Source organism: Coffea eugenioides, chromosome 4, assembly GCF_003713205.1.
Source record: "Coffea eugenioides isolate CCC68of chromosome 4, Ceug_1.0, whole genome shotgun sequence".
Classification (NCBI taxonomy): domain Eukaryota; kingdom Viridiplantae; phylum Streptophyta; class Magnoliopsida; order Gentianales; family Rubiaceae; genus Coffea; species Coffea eugenioides.
The window spans coordinates 12,459,793-12,474,887 of record NC_040038.1 but is presented as its reverse complement, the minus strand read 5'-3'; the positions used below and the strand labels follow the sequence as shown (position 1 = coordinate 12,474,887).

Sequence of the window (15,095 nt, the reverse complement as noted above, 5' to 3'; positions counted from 1 at the left end):
TATGATCGCATGTTTTATTACTATTTTTCATGCATTTTGAATGGATTAAATATAAATATTGTTGAAAAATTTTTGCTTTATAAACGTTTTAAGAACTATTATTTGTTCATGTTTAGTTTTAATATTATAGTCTTGTAAATGTTAAATTAGTTTTACAACTTAATAGTTATAGTAATTATATTAAGAAAATTAAGAAGTAATAAGTGAGTTTGGACTAAGCCCGATTAAGACTCACAACCCGAATATTATGTGAGTTGAGTATGAATTTCACATTTACGAACCCGAAACTCATAGCCCGAAACCCAAAAATGATTCAAATTAAATGAGCTGAGTTTGAACTCATCAAAACCCGGCTCATTAGACCCGATTGACAGGCCTAACCAAACTTGTAAAAGTGTACATTTTTTTAGTCATTTTACTGAATTTCACTACTCCAGTGCAGAAATATAATTATACGAGTAACATGCTTAAAATTTCGATAATAAAAATATTTCATGACCTTTGACACGCATTGACAAAACATTAAAGACCTTCTCAATTTCTAGACTTTATGAATTTTCTCTAGATTACACTGCTAAAGAATTTTGGTTGAAATCTGGAGAGAATTAGTGAAATTTTGGAAACTCAAAAAGTTTTTAATCCTTTTTTTTAGATACTAAGAAGAATGTGTAGTAGTATAAGTTTCTTATCTATCTTTATATTTTAAATATCTTATACAAAAATTAAATATATTATATAAAAAACATATTTTTTATTTTCTTCCTCAAAATATTATACCTTCAATTTTTTCTTAATACTCTACCCAATGATATCAGTATATTCGGTCTCTAAAAGAAGGAAATAACAAATCAAGATATTCTTCCAATGTGCTTTTACATTTTTATTTGAATTGTTTATCAATATGTTCTAAAAAGTTCTTGGTTGCTACAAAATTACTAAACAACTTTAGGGTGTTATATAGTGCATCATAAAAGTTTAGGGGCTAAAGTAGAATTAAAACTTTATACTATTACAAGAAAGGGGAGAGAGACAACCAGAAACAGGAGAAGACACGCACACAGCCGGACTCTGAGAGTTGAGAGAGATTCTGAGGAACGCATCAGCACAACAACTTCTCCTAATTTTTGTTTCTCTGAAGAAGCTCTCAAGTCTCATCCCTCCGTCTGTTGTTTCGTCTTTGTAAGCTCTTCTTTTATGAAAGTGGTTTTGTTTTTACTCTTCTCTGTTGGTTTTGTTTTTATGAAAGTGGATCAAAGGTGAGTGAAGTTTCCTTTGAATTTCCCATTTTGATCCAAAAAAGGACACAAAAATCAGAAGTGGAGTTGGGTTTTGCTTACTTTTGACTTAGCACTTAATTCTTGGGTGAAATTTCTCTTCATGGTTGTTCTTTTCAATTATCACTACTGTCATTGGCATCCAAATTGGTGTCAGAAAGAAAGTATTTTTATGATTCCTTCATGTTGGTATTGAAGAAATGGAACCCAAATCGCCATCAAAATCAAAACTTCCGGTCATGGGAGCTAATAAGTATTCTAGAATTCTAAAAGTTGGAGCAACCCTTTTGATGATTCTGAGTTTAGTATTGGTTGGGGTTTTAATATTTAGGCCTAGCATAGTTAATAAAATGTCCCAAAGGGATTCTTATTATACTGTTGTTTTGGATTGTGGAAGTACTGGTACAAGAGTAAATGTGTATAAATGGATGGTTAAAGATGGAGTTAGTTATGGTAATTTACCAGTTTTGTTGGATAGTTATCCTGGAAATTTTGCTAAGAGTGATGGCTGTCGATATCATTGTATGCAGAGTGAACCAGGTTTACATAATTTTGTAGGTAATGCATCTGGAGTGAGGGTGTCATTGGAACCTTTGATTCGATTAGCTGAACAATGGGTACCTTTGGAGAAGCATGGGATTACACCTATTTTTGTCTTGTGTACTGCTGGAATGAGGAGGTTGGCATCTGATGATACTAGGAGAGTTTTGGAAGATGTTGAGGATGTTGTAGAAAACCATGGGTTTTTATATAGGAAAGATTGGATTAGGGTGTTGAGTGGTAACAAAGAGGCTTACTATGGTTGGGTTTCGTTGAACTATAAGATGAGGGTATTTGAGAACTTTTCGAGGTTGCCAACCTTGGGACTTCTTGATTTAGGAGGTTCATCGTTGCAGGTGGTGACAGAAGTGGATGAACTGAGAGAGGATGACCATCATTTAGTATCAAAGATTGGCCCAATGGAACACCAACTTTTAATATACTCATTACCCGCATTTGGCTTGAATGAAGCTTTTGATCGAAGCGTTGTTATGCTAACTCATAGTGAGGCTCTTAGGGAAAGTAGGGATGGCATATTTGAAGTCAGGCATCCTTGTTTGAGTTCCAGTTATCTGCAAAATTTTACTTGCCATGGTTGCTTCGGACTAGAGAGGATGAGTTCAGAAAATGTCACTACTAAGATGGAAGAAAAGGAGCTTAGTTCTTATATCTGGTTGGCTGGGAGCTCAAATTGGGAAAATTGCAAGGAACTTGCAAGGGCAGCTGCTGTTAATTCAAGCAATTCAAAGTTGTCGGAGCTGGAAAATCACTCAAAATGCATTGGCTTGTCTTCTCGAACAGGTCCACTGATCTTAGTTTATCATTGCAATTCTCTTATGAACCTGTTGAAAATCTTTTCTGTGCTTGCATCTCTAGTGTCTTATGCATTCTTTCTTTTAGTCGTTTATATTTTAATTTTCCTGCACTTTTGGGAATCTTCTACTAGTTTGGTATGAATCGTCAACCCCACGTAATGGTTGAGAAAGCTTTGGTAAAGTATATCCTCAAAATCTTCTATCTAGAAGCACTCAAACTTTTCTAGATGTTTTGCACTATTAAGCTACCCCATTAGCTTTGTATACAAAGGTGAGGCATATCAGCAATCACGACATTCATGAAATATGTTGTTACCATCAAAAGTAGCTAAGATGCCAGTTATGATGAGATTACATGCAAAATACTTTCGAAGTACCAAGACCTTCCTACTCTTGTAAAAATTTGGGCAGAGGACACAATGAGGAAGCTCTCTAATAAAAAAAACTAATTAAAGAATTTTGCTGATAACTCATGGAGTATGGAAAGAGGTCACCTAAAATGGAAAGGCATTTGCATACCTGGAAGATGTATCACTGATATCATGTGTCTGAAATAAAATGATATGGAAACTATATGTCACGCAATATTTAGACTTGATTAGGTCAGTGTAATCTTATCCAGCCATTATAACCCTGCACCTCTATCTAGGGTGGCAGAAGCGTGAAGGATGTGATTATGTTTTCCCTCATGAAATCTATGTTAACGTTTTAAAGAATCTGGAAATCTTATTTTTGTATTCCTCTTGGGACTTTTGCTTTTGGCTCCTCTTCTTATTTTTTTCATGCACTAATGGTCACTAAAGGCATGAATTAACTGATTGTACAAGTATTGATGGCATCTATATCTTTCTCTCTCTGTTTTCGCTCCTTGTATTTTAGTGGTGTTGTCTTCTGTAGTTGTTAGCAGATGGTAAATTCATATAGTTTTATGGATATTGTACATATATTTCCTGTGTTCAGGTGTGAGGAGACCTGTTTGCAATTAGAAAAATCGATAAATAAAATATCCAAAATTGAACTTCTAGATGCAGTGCGACATAATTATCTTCATCATTTCTACTATTTTGTATTTGAACTTTTTCACGTTGTGGTGAATCCTTGTTCCGGGGTTCTCAATTCTCCCTTTATGAAATGCTTTTCAGTTGAAGCTTGTGCCGAATCTCAGACTTTGATGTCCAACTTTTCTTCTGCAGGCAAGATGATGCTTAACTTAACATCCTATTCTCACTACAACGCATTGTCTGGTTTCTTTGCAATCTCCAACAGACTGAATTTGAGTGCAAAAGCAAATTTGACGAAGATGTGGGAGACAGGAGAACACATCTGCCCAAGATTATGGGCTGATCAGAGAAGCACCTCTGCACAAGATTGTTTCCATTTGTCTTATATGGCATCACTTTTTGAAGATGCTTTGTGTCTTAGAAATGCAGAGATAACCTTTGGTCCTGGAGATATTTCTTGGACCTTGGGAGCTGCACTCATTGAGGGAGACTACCTGTGGCGTAGCACTTCTGAATCTCAAAAAGGATTTTTAACCCTGAAAGGGAATGAGAGGATATCATCCTCTTTTCTTCTGTTTGCATTACTTTCATTTCTTCTTTTAATTGTTCATTATAGTCACATTAAACTGCCTATGCCTAACAGGGGAACTTCCTCCACTGGGGGATGTTTGCCATCTTACTTAGGCCCCAAAAGACAGCCAGCCTAAGTTCTATACTTCTATTTCTGTAAATCATTTTTGGCTGCCGCCTTTCTCATGAGCAAAACATAAAAATACAGTCGTTTCTGTTATTGTATAAGTTTGTATAAGATTGATTCATTCATTCCTGTAATTGATGAAAATACCACGTCAAAAGGTTGCTTCAAAAGCTAGTAGTAATGTGCTTCTCCATAAATTTGAGAGGACGCTCTCTCTATGCTTGAGCTATTATGAATTAAAATTGAGTTTAATAGTATCCTCAATTATTATTTATGATTACGTTTTGGCAATTTATCCAGGATTACCTTTCTCTAGTATTATTTTGATAAAAAAAATCCTGGAATCTTCCGAAGTATCAAGGACAGATATTCTAATTGTGGCTTGTGAGATAATAGACAACTTGTTCAAGTTGTCAAGTTAAAAGGTTAAGGTTATTTCTGCAGGTGCAAGGCTGGAAATTCACAAGCCACACAAAGGAAGAGTCGAGTAATCATCACTAAGGCATGCACTCATTTTCGATTAGAGCTTCACATGCATTTAATCTCATCAGGATAAAATTGAGTACCAATAAGTACGATACCATTTCTTTAGCCAAGGATAACATTATGTGAGAAATCTCTTGGGGTGTGGATTGTGTATGTACATGGCAAATGTTCCAGCAGCTTGTCTCAGATCTTAAATACAAACATGCAGGGTTATGCTTGATTCGAATTCTTTAGCAGTCAGTATGAAGCCAGCAGGCTTGACTTGCACCCATTTGCTTCAGATCCAGCAACATCAACCCAAACCTCATTCTTACGTCCAATAATTCGGAAAGGACTGTTGTACTGGGCAATTGAGTAAGCATATTCGCTGTGGGAAGTTGAATTTGCCCACTGAGATCTGCTCAAACTGATGGCTAATTTCTCGGCTTCTTTGACAATGTTGCTGTCCCTGGCGAATCCTGAGAACTGCCTTACAGCGATACAGTGACTGCTCCAGGAATCAGGTGCAAGATTGAGTTCAGGAAGTGGAAGTGGTGGGCTGGCTTGAAACTTGAGAGGTAGATAGAGTTTCACGAAGTATGCTGATGCATGAAGTGGTCCAGCTCCCGGAACAATGCTTGTCAAGACAGGTGCAGTCATGTAGATCCTAGAGAAGTTCAAGTTTGCCCCTTGAATATACTGAAATAACCTGTGACGCAACAAGAACAGATAATGTGTTGAGAGAGAATAATATCAGTTAATTCTAGCAAGACAAATTCTGTCTGCACAATCAGCAAGGGTAGCCGCTATTGCAGTTTTCTTTACTTCATATCAGCTTGCACCTGATACAGTAGAACTGGGATGGTTTAATCTGTAATTCACTGCACGCCTACTAGACTAAAAGTTCCTTTCTTATGACGAAAATCCCATTATTAGACTCCTCTAGAGAAGCAGCTATTCTGCATCCAGGCCTTTTCTGTTGGAGAAATTTCTCATGTAGCTTACGGTTTTTATGAATATTTAGGGACAAAATATCCAGTGAATCAAAATAACAACAATTACTTGTTCATTCTCATGTTAGAGGACTTATTTTAGCGTACTTTAGTAACCAGCAGAGTTAAAGAATAGCAGAATGTTCTTCATGAAGTCCAGTAATGTCTTGCAAGCATAATACAACCAGTATCAACTCTAAATCACCACAACCATACGTGTCAAGACTCCAATGTAAATAACCAGTTTGATCAATTAAGAACACAATCATCAATGACAAAATAAATAACTAATATCCAGAAATGCTACATATACAGTATAGATTAAATCGTTGGAAAAAGAACAATCAGGCAAGGGCAGAGTAATTGCAAACAGTAACACAAAGCATCAGCTTTTCCTCTTTACTTTCCCTTTTACCCTTGGGATGATAGTTAAAAGATTGAAAAGATTGGAAAGGTCTCACTGTCTCAGCAAGGGGTTCCAATAATAAGAAAAGCTGCATGAACATATTAGAAATGTTCAAGAAGTTATTGAACATAACTTCATGTTCTAAGCAAAATGGAAACACAGTCTAAAAATAGGCCGAAAAATGTTCTTGCTACCAAAAAAATATTGAGTAAAAAGTAAGATTGTGGGAAGTTGACCAGGGCAACAGCACATCTGCCGTGTATATTCAGAACCATTACCAGGCAGTTTCAAGCTATTGTTTGTCTCCTATATTTAGCAAGAGTCACCCCATAAGTTGTTGGGTGCTACTGGGTCCTCTCATCCCAAAAGCTAGCTCAAAACGTGAGACTTTTCTTTACACTTAAAACCAAACGCCCTACCCTTTTTACAACTCATGTGAGATAAATCCAACAATCTCCCATAACACATTAACCCTATGTTTGATTAGATTGTCAACCATTTTCATTTGAAGGCATACTGAGAAGAGTAGTTGTAACCGTGGTTTCATACCACTTTGTCGAGAAAGGGGTCCTGGTAGACAGATATCATAATAAATCACAACCTAGGATAAAAATCTCTTTCCCCAAGTACCCATTAATACAGGAATAACCAAATTCACCAAGCAACAATATCAATAGTAATTAAAAAATGCCAAAAAATAAATAAGCACAGAACCAGCAAATTTCTGTGATTATTGTTTAAAAAAGAAATTCAGAATGGTAGAGCCGGTCAAAGGGCTCTTTCTCAGACTATGCCCCAGTGTTTTTGAAACACATGGGGCCAAAATTTTTTTAATTCCATGGCAGCTCGGGGGACTACCTTTTGCGAATGGTCCCTGTATGCGGTAGGAACCAATCAGCAAAACCTTTTTACCTTTGTTTTATCTTTTGAATACCTAATACTCTAACTATTTAAAAATCTATGTAACATTATCAAAAAATAAATAAATAATTTAAATTAAGCAACTAATCGTATTGGGGGGGAGGGTTGGGTTGGGTGGTACGGGGGGAGGGAGTGTAAGTAAGAGGTCTCGGGTTCGAGTCCTCCTGCTTACACTAAAAAAAAAAAAAAAGCAACTAATCGTATTATTTAGGGTTTAGGGTTTAATTTTAAATTGTTCTAACTATGCAACTTTAATTAATAAAAATTTAAATAAATATCATGGACATCTAATTTAAATATAGTATAAAAATAAGATAGTAGTATAAATGTAAAAAGAATTTTTGTAAGCATTGTAGATAATTGTTATACCGAAAAAAAGTAGCAATTAAAAAATGAGTACATAATCTCAGTTGCACCAGTACATATTGATTTTCCTTGCCCTCCACACCAGCGAAAGGACGCCTAAGAAACTTTGTTGCTCCACAACGCCTCAAAACAAGGGCAAAAGACACAGAGGTTGATAAATTAGTTTGTTATCTTCTTCTTGACATATTTTAATTTAATAAATTATGTACTTATTTTTTTATTGCTATTTTTTTAGTATAACAATTATTTACAATACTTACAAAGATTCTTTTTACACTTAGACTACTATTTTATTTCTTATATTGTAATTTAAATTAGATACCCATCATATTTACTTAAATTTAATTAATTAAAGTTGCATAGTTAGAATAATTTATATTTAAACCCTAAATCCTAAATAATACAATTAGTTGCATAATTTAAATTATTTATTTATTTTTTTGATAACGTTACACAGTTTTAATTTTTTCAAATAATTAGAATGTTAGGCATTCAAAAGGTAAAAAAAAAAAAAAGTAAACAAGTTTGATTAATTGGTCCCTGTATTTTGCAAAAGATGGCCTTCGAAGAAACTCAAGGGCCATGAAATTTTTTTTAAAAAATTCTGGCTCCTCGTTTTTCAAAAATACAGGGGACATAGTTTGAGAAAAGCCTTTTGACCAACTCTATTATTCTGAATTTTTTTTAACAATAATCAAAGAAATTTGCCTCACCGAACCCTAAGATTTTTATGTGGAAAAACACCAATCATGAAAATTTGTGGGATCTAGTCCAGTTAAAAAATCTCAATTATATCAGTAATAAGTCTATAGATAACAACAACATCAATCAAATGAATCTACTACAAACTAATCTTCGAAAAACTACAACCAGAAAAAAAGCAGTTTGGAAGCGTATCATCAAACAAAAAAGAAATTCAAAATTGGAACCAGTAGATAGGTAGACCGTGTTGAGAGGATCACGTAACTATAATTTCATCCGAATGAGGGTTTGTTTCACCATTTGATCAAGGTTTCCAAATTTCAAGAACTCCATTCTCTCTGGTTTTTTTTTCTCTTCACCTTCACTTTCTCTCACTTTGTTTAAATCACTCACATGACTAATAGTTGAATGATTCTTGTAGCTGTTTCATCAACTATTAATCACCTTCACTTTTCTTCTTTTCTCAAGTCAAATATTGACTGGGACTGCTTAAGTTTGTCTTTGGGCTTGGTTCAGCCTGTTATAATTTACGTCGTCCAGGTCTATGAGAGATTTTACCTCAGTCGGGACTAACTATGACCAAATACTTGGCCAGCCTAGTAGCTGGTCCCAAACCAATAAAAATGCTCCTAATAAGATTGCGGAACCCATTAATTCTGTTCTAAATAAAACCCAAATAAGCTTGTGGGGTTCTTATTTGGCCAATTGGCAATATTACATTGGTCAAAGATCAATTACTGCGCTTGCCAAATAGTTGGTCCACACCATTATAAAATTTCTCTGAAGTAAATGGTTTGATTTGAAAAAAGAAGAAAAGTCAAGTGACTAGACTAGTCACTTGACGAAGTAGCCACAAGAATTATTCAAACATCAACCATGTGACTGATTCAAATGAAGAGAGAAAAAGTGAGTATAAAAAGGAGCTCAAAACAGGAGGGAATTTTTGGAACTTGAAGACCTCGATTGGATGGTGAAACAAAACCTAATCGGATTGAAATTTTAGCCATGTGATCCGCTCAACGAGTTCTACCCATCTATTAGTTCAGATTTTGGATTTTTGGTAACACCTTTCCAAAAGTTAGCGCAAGCAGTGAGGCATTCCCTCACACTTACAAACTAAAACCCACTCCTTCCACAACCAAATTGGATGAACCCAAAACTAGATTGCTGGGCTTGGGGTCCATCGTCATTTGGGTTGAACCAAAAGAAAACTAAAGCCTAAAACTCAAGTTAGTCAATTTTTAACTAGTCTAGAAACAAAACCAATTTCCCTTGAGAAATGTATCTACGGAGAGCACCAGAAATCGATAAAGAGCAAGAAATTCAAACGGGAAAAAAGAGCTAGAGAGAGAAAGGAATACTTGCAACTTTGGGATCAATATCAGATGGCAAAACAAAACACGTTTGAGATGAAGTCACATCCTCTCAACAAGTTACACCCATCTACTAGGGTTAATTTAAATTTCCACTTTGTTTGACAACATCCTTCCAAACCAAATTCCATTGCAATTGTGGTTTTTGGGAGAGAGTTGCAATAAGTCCACTTTTGTGATGTAGCTGCCACTTGGCTATCCTAGATAGACCTTTGTATTCCCATTATTTTCATAGTGGAGATTCTTTACTAGACCAGGTATTTTTACTTTAAATCTTCGTGTCTTGTGCTTCTTTACTTTTCTTCTTTATTATTAATATTAAAATTGTTACTTGGTCAATTTGACTGATCCCACCTTTTAATTAATACTTGCAGAAAGAGAATTTTGTCCCTTTTTTGTTTATTCTGATACTTGTTGGCTACACTAGTACCTTTTTTTTCAACAAAGTGGTACAAGAGCTAGTTACAACAACTCCACCTGACAATCTGATAGCAAGTTGATGATTGTATCTAACCTAGGGCCCTACTTGTAAAGGGGAGATTGTTGGATTTATCCCACATCGGTCATGGAAAGAATTGTCTCAGTTTATAAATGTGAGGGAAAGTCAGATAAAGAGATAATTGTTTTGGGGCGGGAGTGTCAGATAGCACCCAACAGGTTTACTACAAGGCAAACACCCAGAATAAAGAGATACTTAAAACGTACCTAAGCTTGAGACTTACTGGAGCTACAAACTCATAGGTCTCAATGGCATTAAATTATTGATGCATTCAAGTCTCAAAGTACTCTTCCATTGTTTGAAACAATATTCAACAGACATACTTCTGTGGAGCCTCTAACCACCAGATTTTTTGCAGAGCCTAAATTCAAGAGATCACTTATTTGAGATAGAAAAGTCAACCGAGAAAATCGATAACTCATGAAGATATACAACTTTTTCTGTCAAAAGTTTAGAGTTATTACGGCATTGATCTACATGTTCTCATGCATGTTTTAAGACATGTAAAGCAAATGTTCACACATTTGAAACTAAAACAATCCCTCTTTTGGTGTTCTATAGCTCTATCTCTTAACATACCAAAAATATCTATAAGCTCTCCTCAACTCGTCATCCACAATTGTGGTCTTGGATTTATAAAATCTAAAGTAAAATATTGCTTATACCCAGCATTAAATTCATCAACAAATCATTAGGGAAGAAAACCAACAAAACTAAGATTGTTTCAGTACGTGTACGCACTACGAGTGCATGTTCTCATCTCATCAATTCTACTTCAATTGGAACTATTCTTTCTAAATATAGTCATTGGCAATCAATAGATTTTTTTTTCCCTACACTTGCCTCACCACAGCAGGCATGTTTTCTAGCAATCTCATAGTAGGCTGCATCTTCTTTTTGCTTCATGAGTAAAGTTCAATCCATGGCTAGGAAGGGAGGAGTGAAACTATTCCGAAAATTGCGGAAATTGCTCTGTTTATATGTTCAGAAAAGAAAAGCTTTTTTTTTTCTTTCTTTTCTTTCTTGACGTGAACACTTGCACCAGTTGAAGATTTTCAAGAATATGAAGTCACATACAAATGACAAACTGTATCTAATCACATCGATCACTGCAACAAAATATTTGATCAATCCTGAAGCTAAAACTTTTTACTTAATCACAATTGGGCAGCAAAATCAACAACCTTTTATGGTGGATAACAATCTTAAGCAACAAAAAAGTAGTAAAATATACTTCCGGTACCATAACAGCGAAAACGATTAAAAGTATTCTCTATCAAAGTCAACTGTAACTGCAGCACAAATTTAAAAAGAATTGAGGAAACTAGAAAATGGTGGCAAAATAAATCTAAAAAGATCACATAAAAAGGAAAAAAGAAAAGGGTACCTGTGAAAACCATCTTTTGTGGCTTTCCGAAAGGAGGTTTCTTTGGCAGGTGCACTCATCCAAACAGAGTCCCTGTAAAATCTCACCTCAAAATCTGATTCTGAGTGCACAACCGTGTACTGTGGTGACTCAATTTCCCTGCTTTGAGCTATCAAACATAAATCCACCGCCATTACTGTCAGGATTATGTAAGAAAGGAACAATTTTGGCTTCTCCATCTGTCTCTCTTTCTCTATTCGACGGGCTGAAGACTGAAGGGGGGGAAGCAGGAGAACACTCCTTTGGGGATATCAATTGAGACATCTGTCAGTTTATGTGAAAAAATTTTGTTGACTAATTAGTCCTCAATCTATTTTGTCAGTATCAATTTGACCCCTAAAATTTTATTGCTTTAATATAGTCCGTACATTTCTATTGTTGAAAAGATTGGTGCTATTTAAATACCAAACAAATTGCCATGTCTAAATAATTTATGAAACTTGAAAAGGCTTATCGATAAATCCAAAGGATAATCAATAAATAATACTTGCTACAATATATAAAAGAATTAATATAAAGTTCAATTCTAGTCATGAACCGCTGGATTAGCGTAAGTTTTGAATTAAATAAATACATAAAATTTTTCAAAGATGAGATGTATGGATAGAAACTATCAATACTTAAGGATCATCTATTTTCTTTCATGATAAACAATGAATTAAAAAACATACACCTTCTTCTTACGGAAACGAAATTTGACTAACTAAACCTAATCCCGATGAATTAAAAAACATACACCGATGAAGTAGAATTATTGGCATATACTTGTCTTTATTTACAATTACAAATCACCTCTCCAATTTTCTGAAATTGCCGAATTGAAGTTGCCTAACTTGACAATAGATGAGTTTCCAAACTCCTACAGAATAGTTGATTGAGGATACAGACATTGAAGAATTCATAACCACGCAGAAATGTGACTCCAAATCCACAAAGGCTCCATTTTTTGCAGCCTCATAAGGATCCAAAACAGTGCTTTTTATTATTATTTACATGTTTCCGTTGTAACTCAACCTGGTGCATCTTCGTCCATATTTCACAATATTTGTGACTAGAACAACAATCATATTTGCTTGATATTTAGGCTTCGCCATTAAAGTTGGCCAATCATGTCTAACTAAGCATCCAAGTCAAACTTCATCAAACTTTATGCAACTTCAGATATCAATACAGCATTTCCCAAACTTGAATCAGAAATAATATGCTTTATATAAAATATTTCAGTTCAACTTGGCATTGTCTAATTATAAATTAGAATGCCTCCCAAGCTAGAATTTGAGGTTGATGAATTGATCTTGTGATCTATTTAGAAACTCTAGATTAGTTCGTTTGATTGGTTCCCCAGGTCACTACATATACGTATCAGCTGTTAATCAACCAAGCTTGAGTAGAGTTCCAGTTGGTTTGATCCGAGCTTCAGGCAAAAAAGCTTAGTTTTCTGACTGCAAAAAAGAGAGAACACGGCAAGAAAATTGCAGACGTAAGTTCCTGAGAACCCACAATCAGCTGGCAAAGATTAGTAATACTTCACAGCTCCTACAACTCTTAATCAGAGGGGAACTCCCACGCAGAAATAGATTGAAATGAGGCTTCGTTTTATCCGAAGATCAGAGATTTCCCATCCATAACAGAAGTACCAGGCCTTAACACTGATCAGATCTTTTAAGTGACAAATTTGCTTGCAATATTGATGTTTGGTTGAGATCTGATTCCACAAAACCGAACTTTTTGAAAAGGAATCTCCAGAAACCTATTCTTTCTTGTCTCAGAGTCCTCTCTATACTTTCAGCTGTGAGAACATTACGAATCATCCCCCACCAGTGAACTTCTTCTACCAGTTTTCTAGACAGCATACAAGAATTTGTGGAATCAATTGGCCCGCTGATAAAGAGGAGCTTTTCATTGAAACGTTCCAGGAAAGTTGGTGCCTTTGCATAGATCTCCACTTCCTTGAGCACCAGAAAACATGGCTTGATACTCTTGATCACTGCCATCAAGGCCACTAAATGATTAGGCCATGCTAACAACTACCAAAGCCGGTATGCCAAGTCAATTGCCACAGCTTCATCAGCCTCTGAATTGAAGAATTCTTCCTTGAGATCCTTGAGGTCTGACACAACTATCTTAAATGAGAAAGGTAAGTTAATGGTTTGAGCAGAAGATGACAAACGTTTGCCCATCTTTTCCATGGTTGCTTCACAGGTTCCAACGTCAGTAATCTTGAGAAGTTCAACAGGGCATTCATGATGGACAGCAAGAGCTTCCATAATCAGTGTCCACTGTGAACCATTATCAATTTCAAAATCCATTAAACGAACCTTCTTAGCTGCTGTCACAGCTTCCAGTATGGATTGACTTGATATGAATTGTGTTTCCAGACAGAATGGGACTTCCTGTTGACATGACATGATCACAGGTTCTAGAAAATTCTTATCCAGCTCCTCAGCCATTGGCAACCATTCTTGACCTTTAAGTTTGTCCGATGAAATTATCCCCAACGCTTGATCAATCTTCTCGTTAAGAGCTTTAGCAAAGTAGTATACAATACAACCTTTTGAACAGAATTACCAGTTTTAGAAGCTAAGACATCGCATATATTCAGCAATTTTCTGGCATAAACAAACTGTTCATCTTCAACTTTCTCAGCTGCAGCATGAACTAACAGTGCAAGTTCAAAGTCTTGAGCAACTTTGGAAGATACACCGCATTGGCCTCTAAAGCAACCTTTCCACTGGAGAGAACATCTGCCTTCTTGGAGTTTAATTGAACCAGCTGTGCTTTCGGTAATTTCATAATCTTATCAGTTAGCAAGGCTTGAGAGCAACAAGAATTATTTGGGGTATCAGGGTTCTCCTCAAGAAGCTTTTGCGGATCCCTCAAACGTTCAACTTTGTACCACATGGCTTCAGAAGTCCTACTGATGTTAGAGAAGGAAATGGGCTTTCCATCTCTTCTTCAGAATAACATGAGATTTGCGATGAATAACTGGTTGTTACTACTCAGGAATCCATATCTTCCCAGTCTTGTGGTAAAAAACAAAATTTGGCCTGGGAGAAATTCCTGAAATGATCACAAATTTATAACCTCAAATCTCTCCCCTCCTTTCTTAATAAAAAAGTATAGGAGTACTGTGTTCTCAGCTTAAAGTTTAAGAACTGATGGAAACTATGGCTCAAGGTACTGATATCCACTGCTGGACATACAAGTTATACCCAAAAAAGCCATTACATAATGCCGGACAAAGCAATCGCTTAACATGCCACATCTAGCAGTAACCAGAGGATACATATCGTGCCTAGACAAAATCAATTACTTTACTGATAGCAGTTTCTGGTCTGAAAATCCTTGTATGGGATTATATGGGCGACTGGGGAATTGTTTAGTTCCATAGGATCTCCAACTTGGGATTGTTTAATGTTTGCTTTATGGTATCTCGGACAAATTTGTGTGCACCTCAGATTCCAAAATGCCAAAATATATCTCCGACATGAGCTTTTGTTTTCTTCCCCATTTTAGGATATATTAATATTGTACAAAGTGATATGCCTGCAGAAAACTTGAGCATCTTAATACATACTTGGATTCATGTTCATATTCTTTCCTAGTACCTACTTTACA

General features: G+C 35.6%; 3 protein-coding genes across 3 annotated transcripts; 1 reads left to right on the top strand and 2 right to left on the bottom strand.

The window, feature by feature from the left end:
* The first annotated feature begins 1,056 nt into the window (after nt 1–1,056).
* LOC113768270 (probable apyrase 7) lies at nt 1,057–4,497 on the top strand. The gene is made up of 3 exons (XM_027312550.1): nt 1,057–1,179; nt 1,805–2,615; nt 3,823–4,497. Exons 2-3 carry the CDS (start codon nt 1,946–1,948, stop codon nt 4,335–4,337), a joined length of 1,185 nt encoding a protein of 394 aa, XP_027168351.1. The 5' UTR covers nt 1,057–1,179; nt 1,805–1,945; the 3' UTR covers nt 4,338–4,497.
* A 388-nt stretch (nt 4,498–4,885) lies between these two features.
* Nucleotides 4,886–11,716, bottom strand: LOC113767937 (heme-binding protein 2-like). Its single transcript, XM_027312141.1, has 2 exons — nt 11,439–11,716; nt 4,886–5,501 (listed from the first exon to the last, which is right to left on the bottom strand). Exons 1-2 carry the CDS (start codon nt 11,654–11,656, stop codon nt 5,051–5,053), a joined length of 669 nt encoding a protein of 222 aa, XP_027167942.1. The 5' UTR covers nt 11,657–11,716; the 3' UTR covers nt 4,886–5,050.
* Nucleotides 11,717–13,504: 1,788 nt separating this feature from the next.
* On the bottom strand, nt 13,505–14,378 carry LOC113769060 (DELLA protein RGL3-like). The gene is made up of 2 exons (XM_027313544.1): nt 14,141–14,378; nt 13,505–14,028 (listed from the first exon to the last, which is right to left on the bottom strand). Exons 1-2 carry the CDS (start codon nt 14,376–14,378, stop codon nt 13,505–13,507), a joined length of 762 nt encoding a protein of 253 aa, XP_027169345.1.
* Nucleotides 14,379–15,095: the final 717 nt, after the last annotated feature.

What these genes read in the sequence shown, in the direction of transcription:
- LOC113767937 (XM_027312141.1), bottom strand. Translation starts at nt 11,656, where the DNA reads ATGGAGAAGCCAAAATTGTTCCTTTCTTACATAATCCTGACAGTAATG. An exon ending in ACAAAAGATGGTTTTCACAG is followed by an intron (nt 5,502 to 11,438) that starts GTACCCTTTTCT and finishes GTTGCGTCACAG; the next exon opens with GTTATTTCAGTATATTCAAG.
- LOC113769060 (XM_027313544.1), bottom strand. Translation starts at nt 14,378, where the DNA reads ATGTGGTACAAAGTTGAACGTTTGAGGGATCCGCAAAAGCTTCTTGAG. An exon ending in CAAGACTTTGAACTTGCACT is followed by an intron (nt 14,029 to 14,140) that starts GTTAGTTCATGC and finishes TCTGTTCAAAAG; the next exon opens with GTTGTATTGTATACTACTTT.
- LOC113768270 (XM_027312550.1), top strand. Translation starts at nt 1,946, where the DNA reads ATGAGGAGGTTGGCATCTGATGATACTAGGAGAGTTTTGGAAGATGTT. An exon ending in TGGCTTGTCTTCTCGAACAG is followed by an intron (nt 2,616 to 3,822) that starts GTCCACTGATCT and finishes TTTCTTCTGCAG; the next exon opens with GCAAGATGATGCTTAACTTA.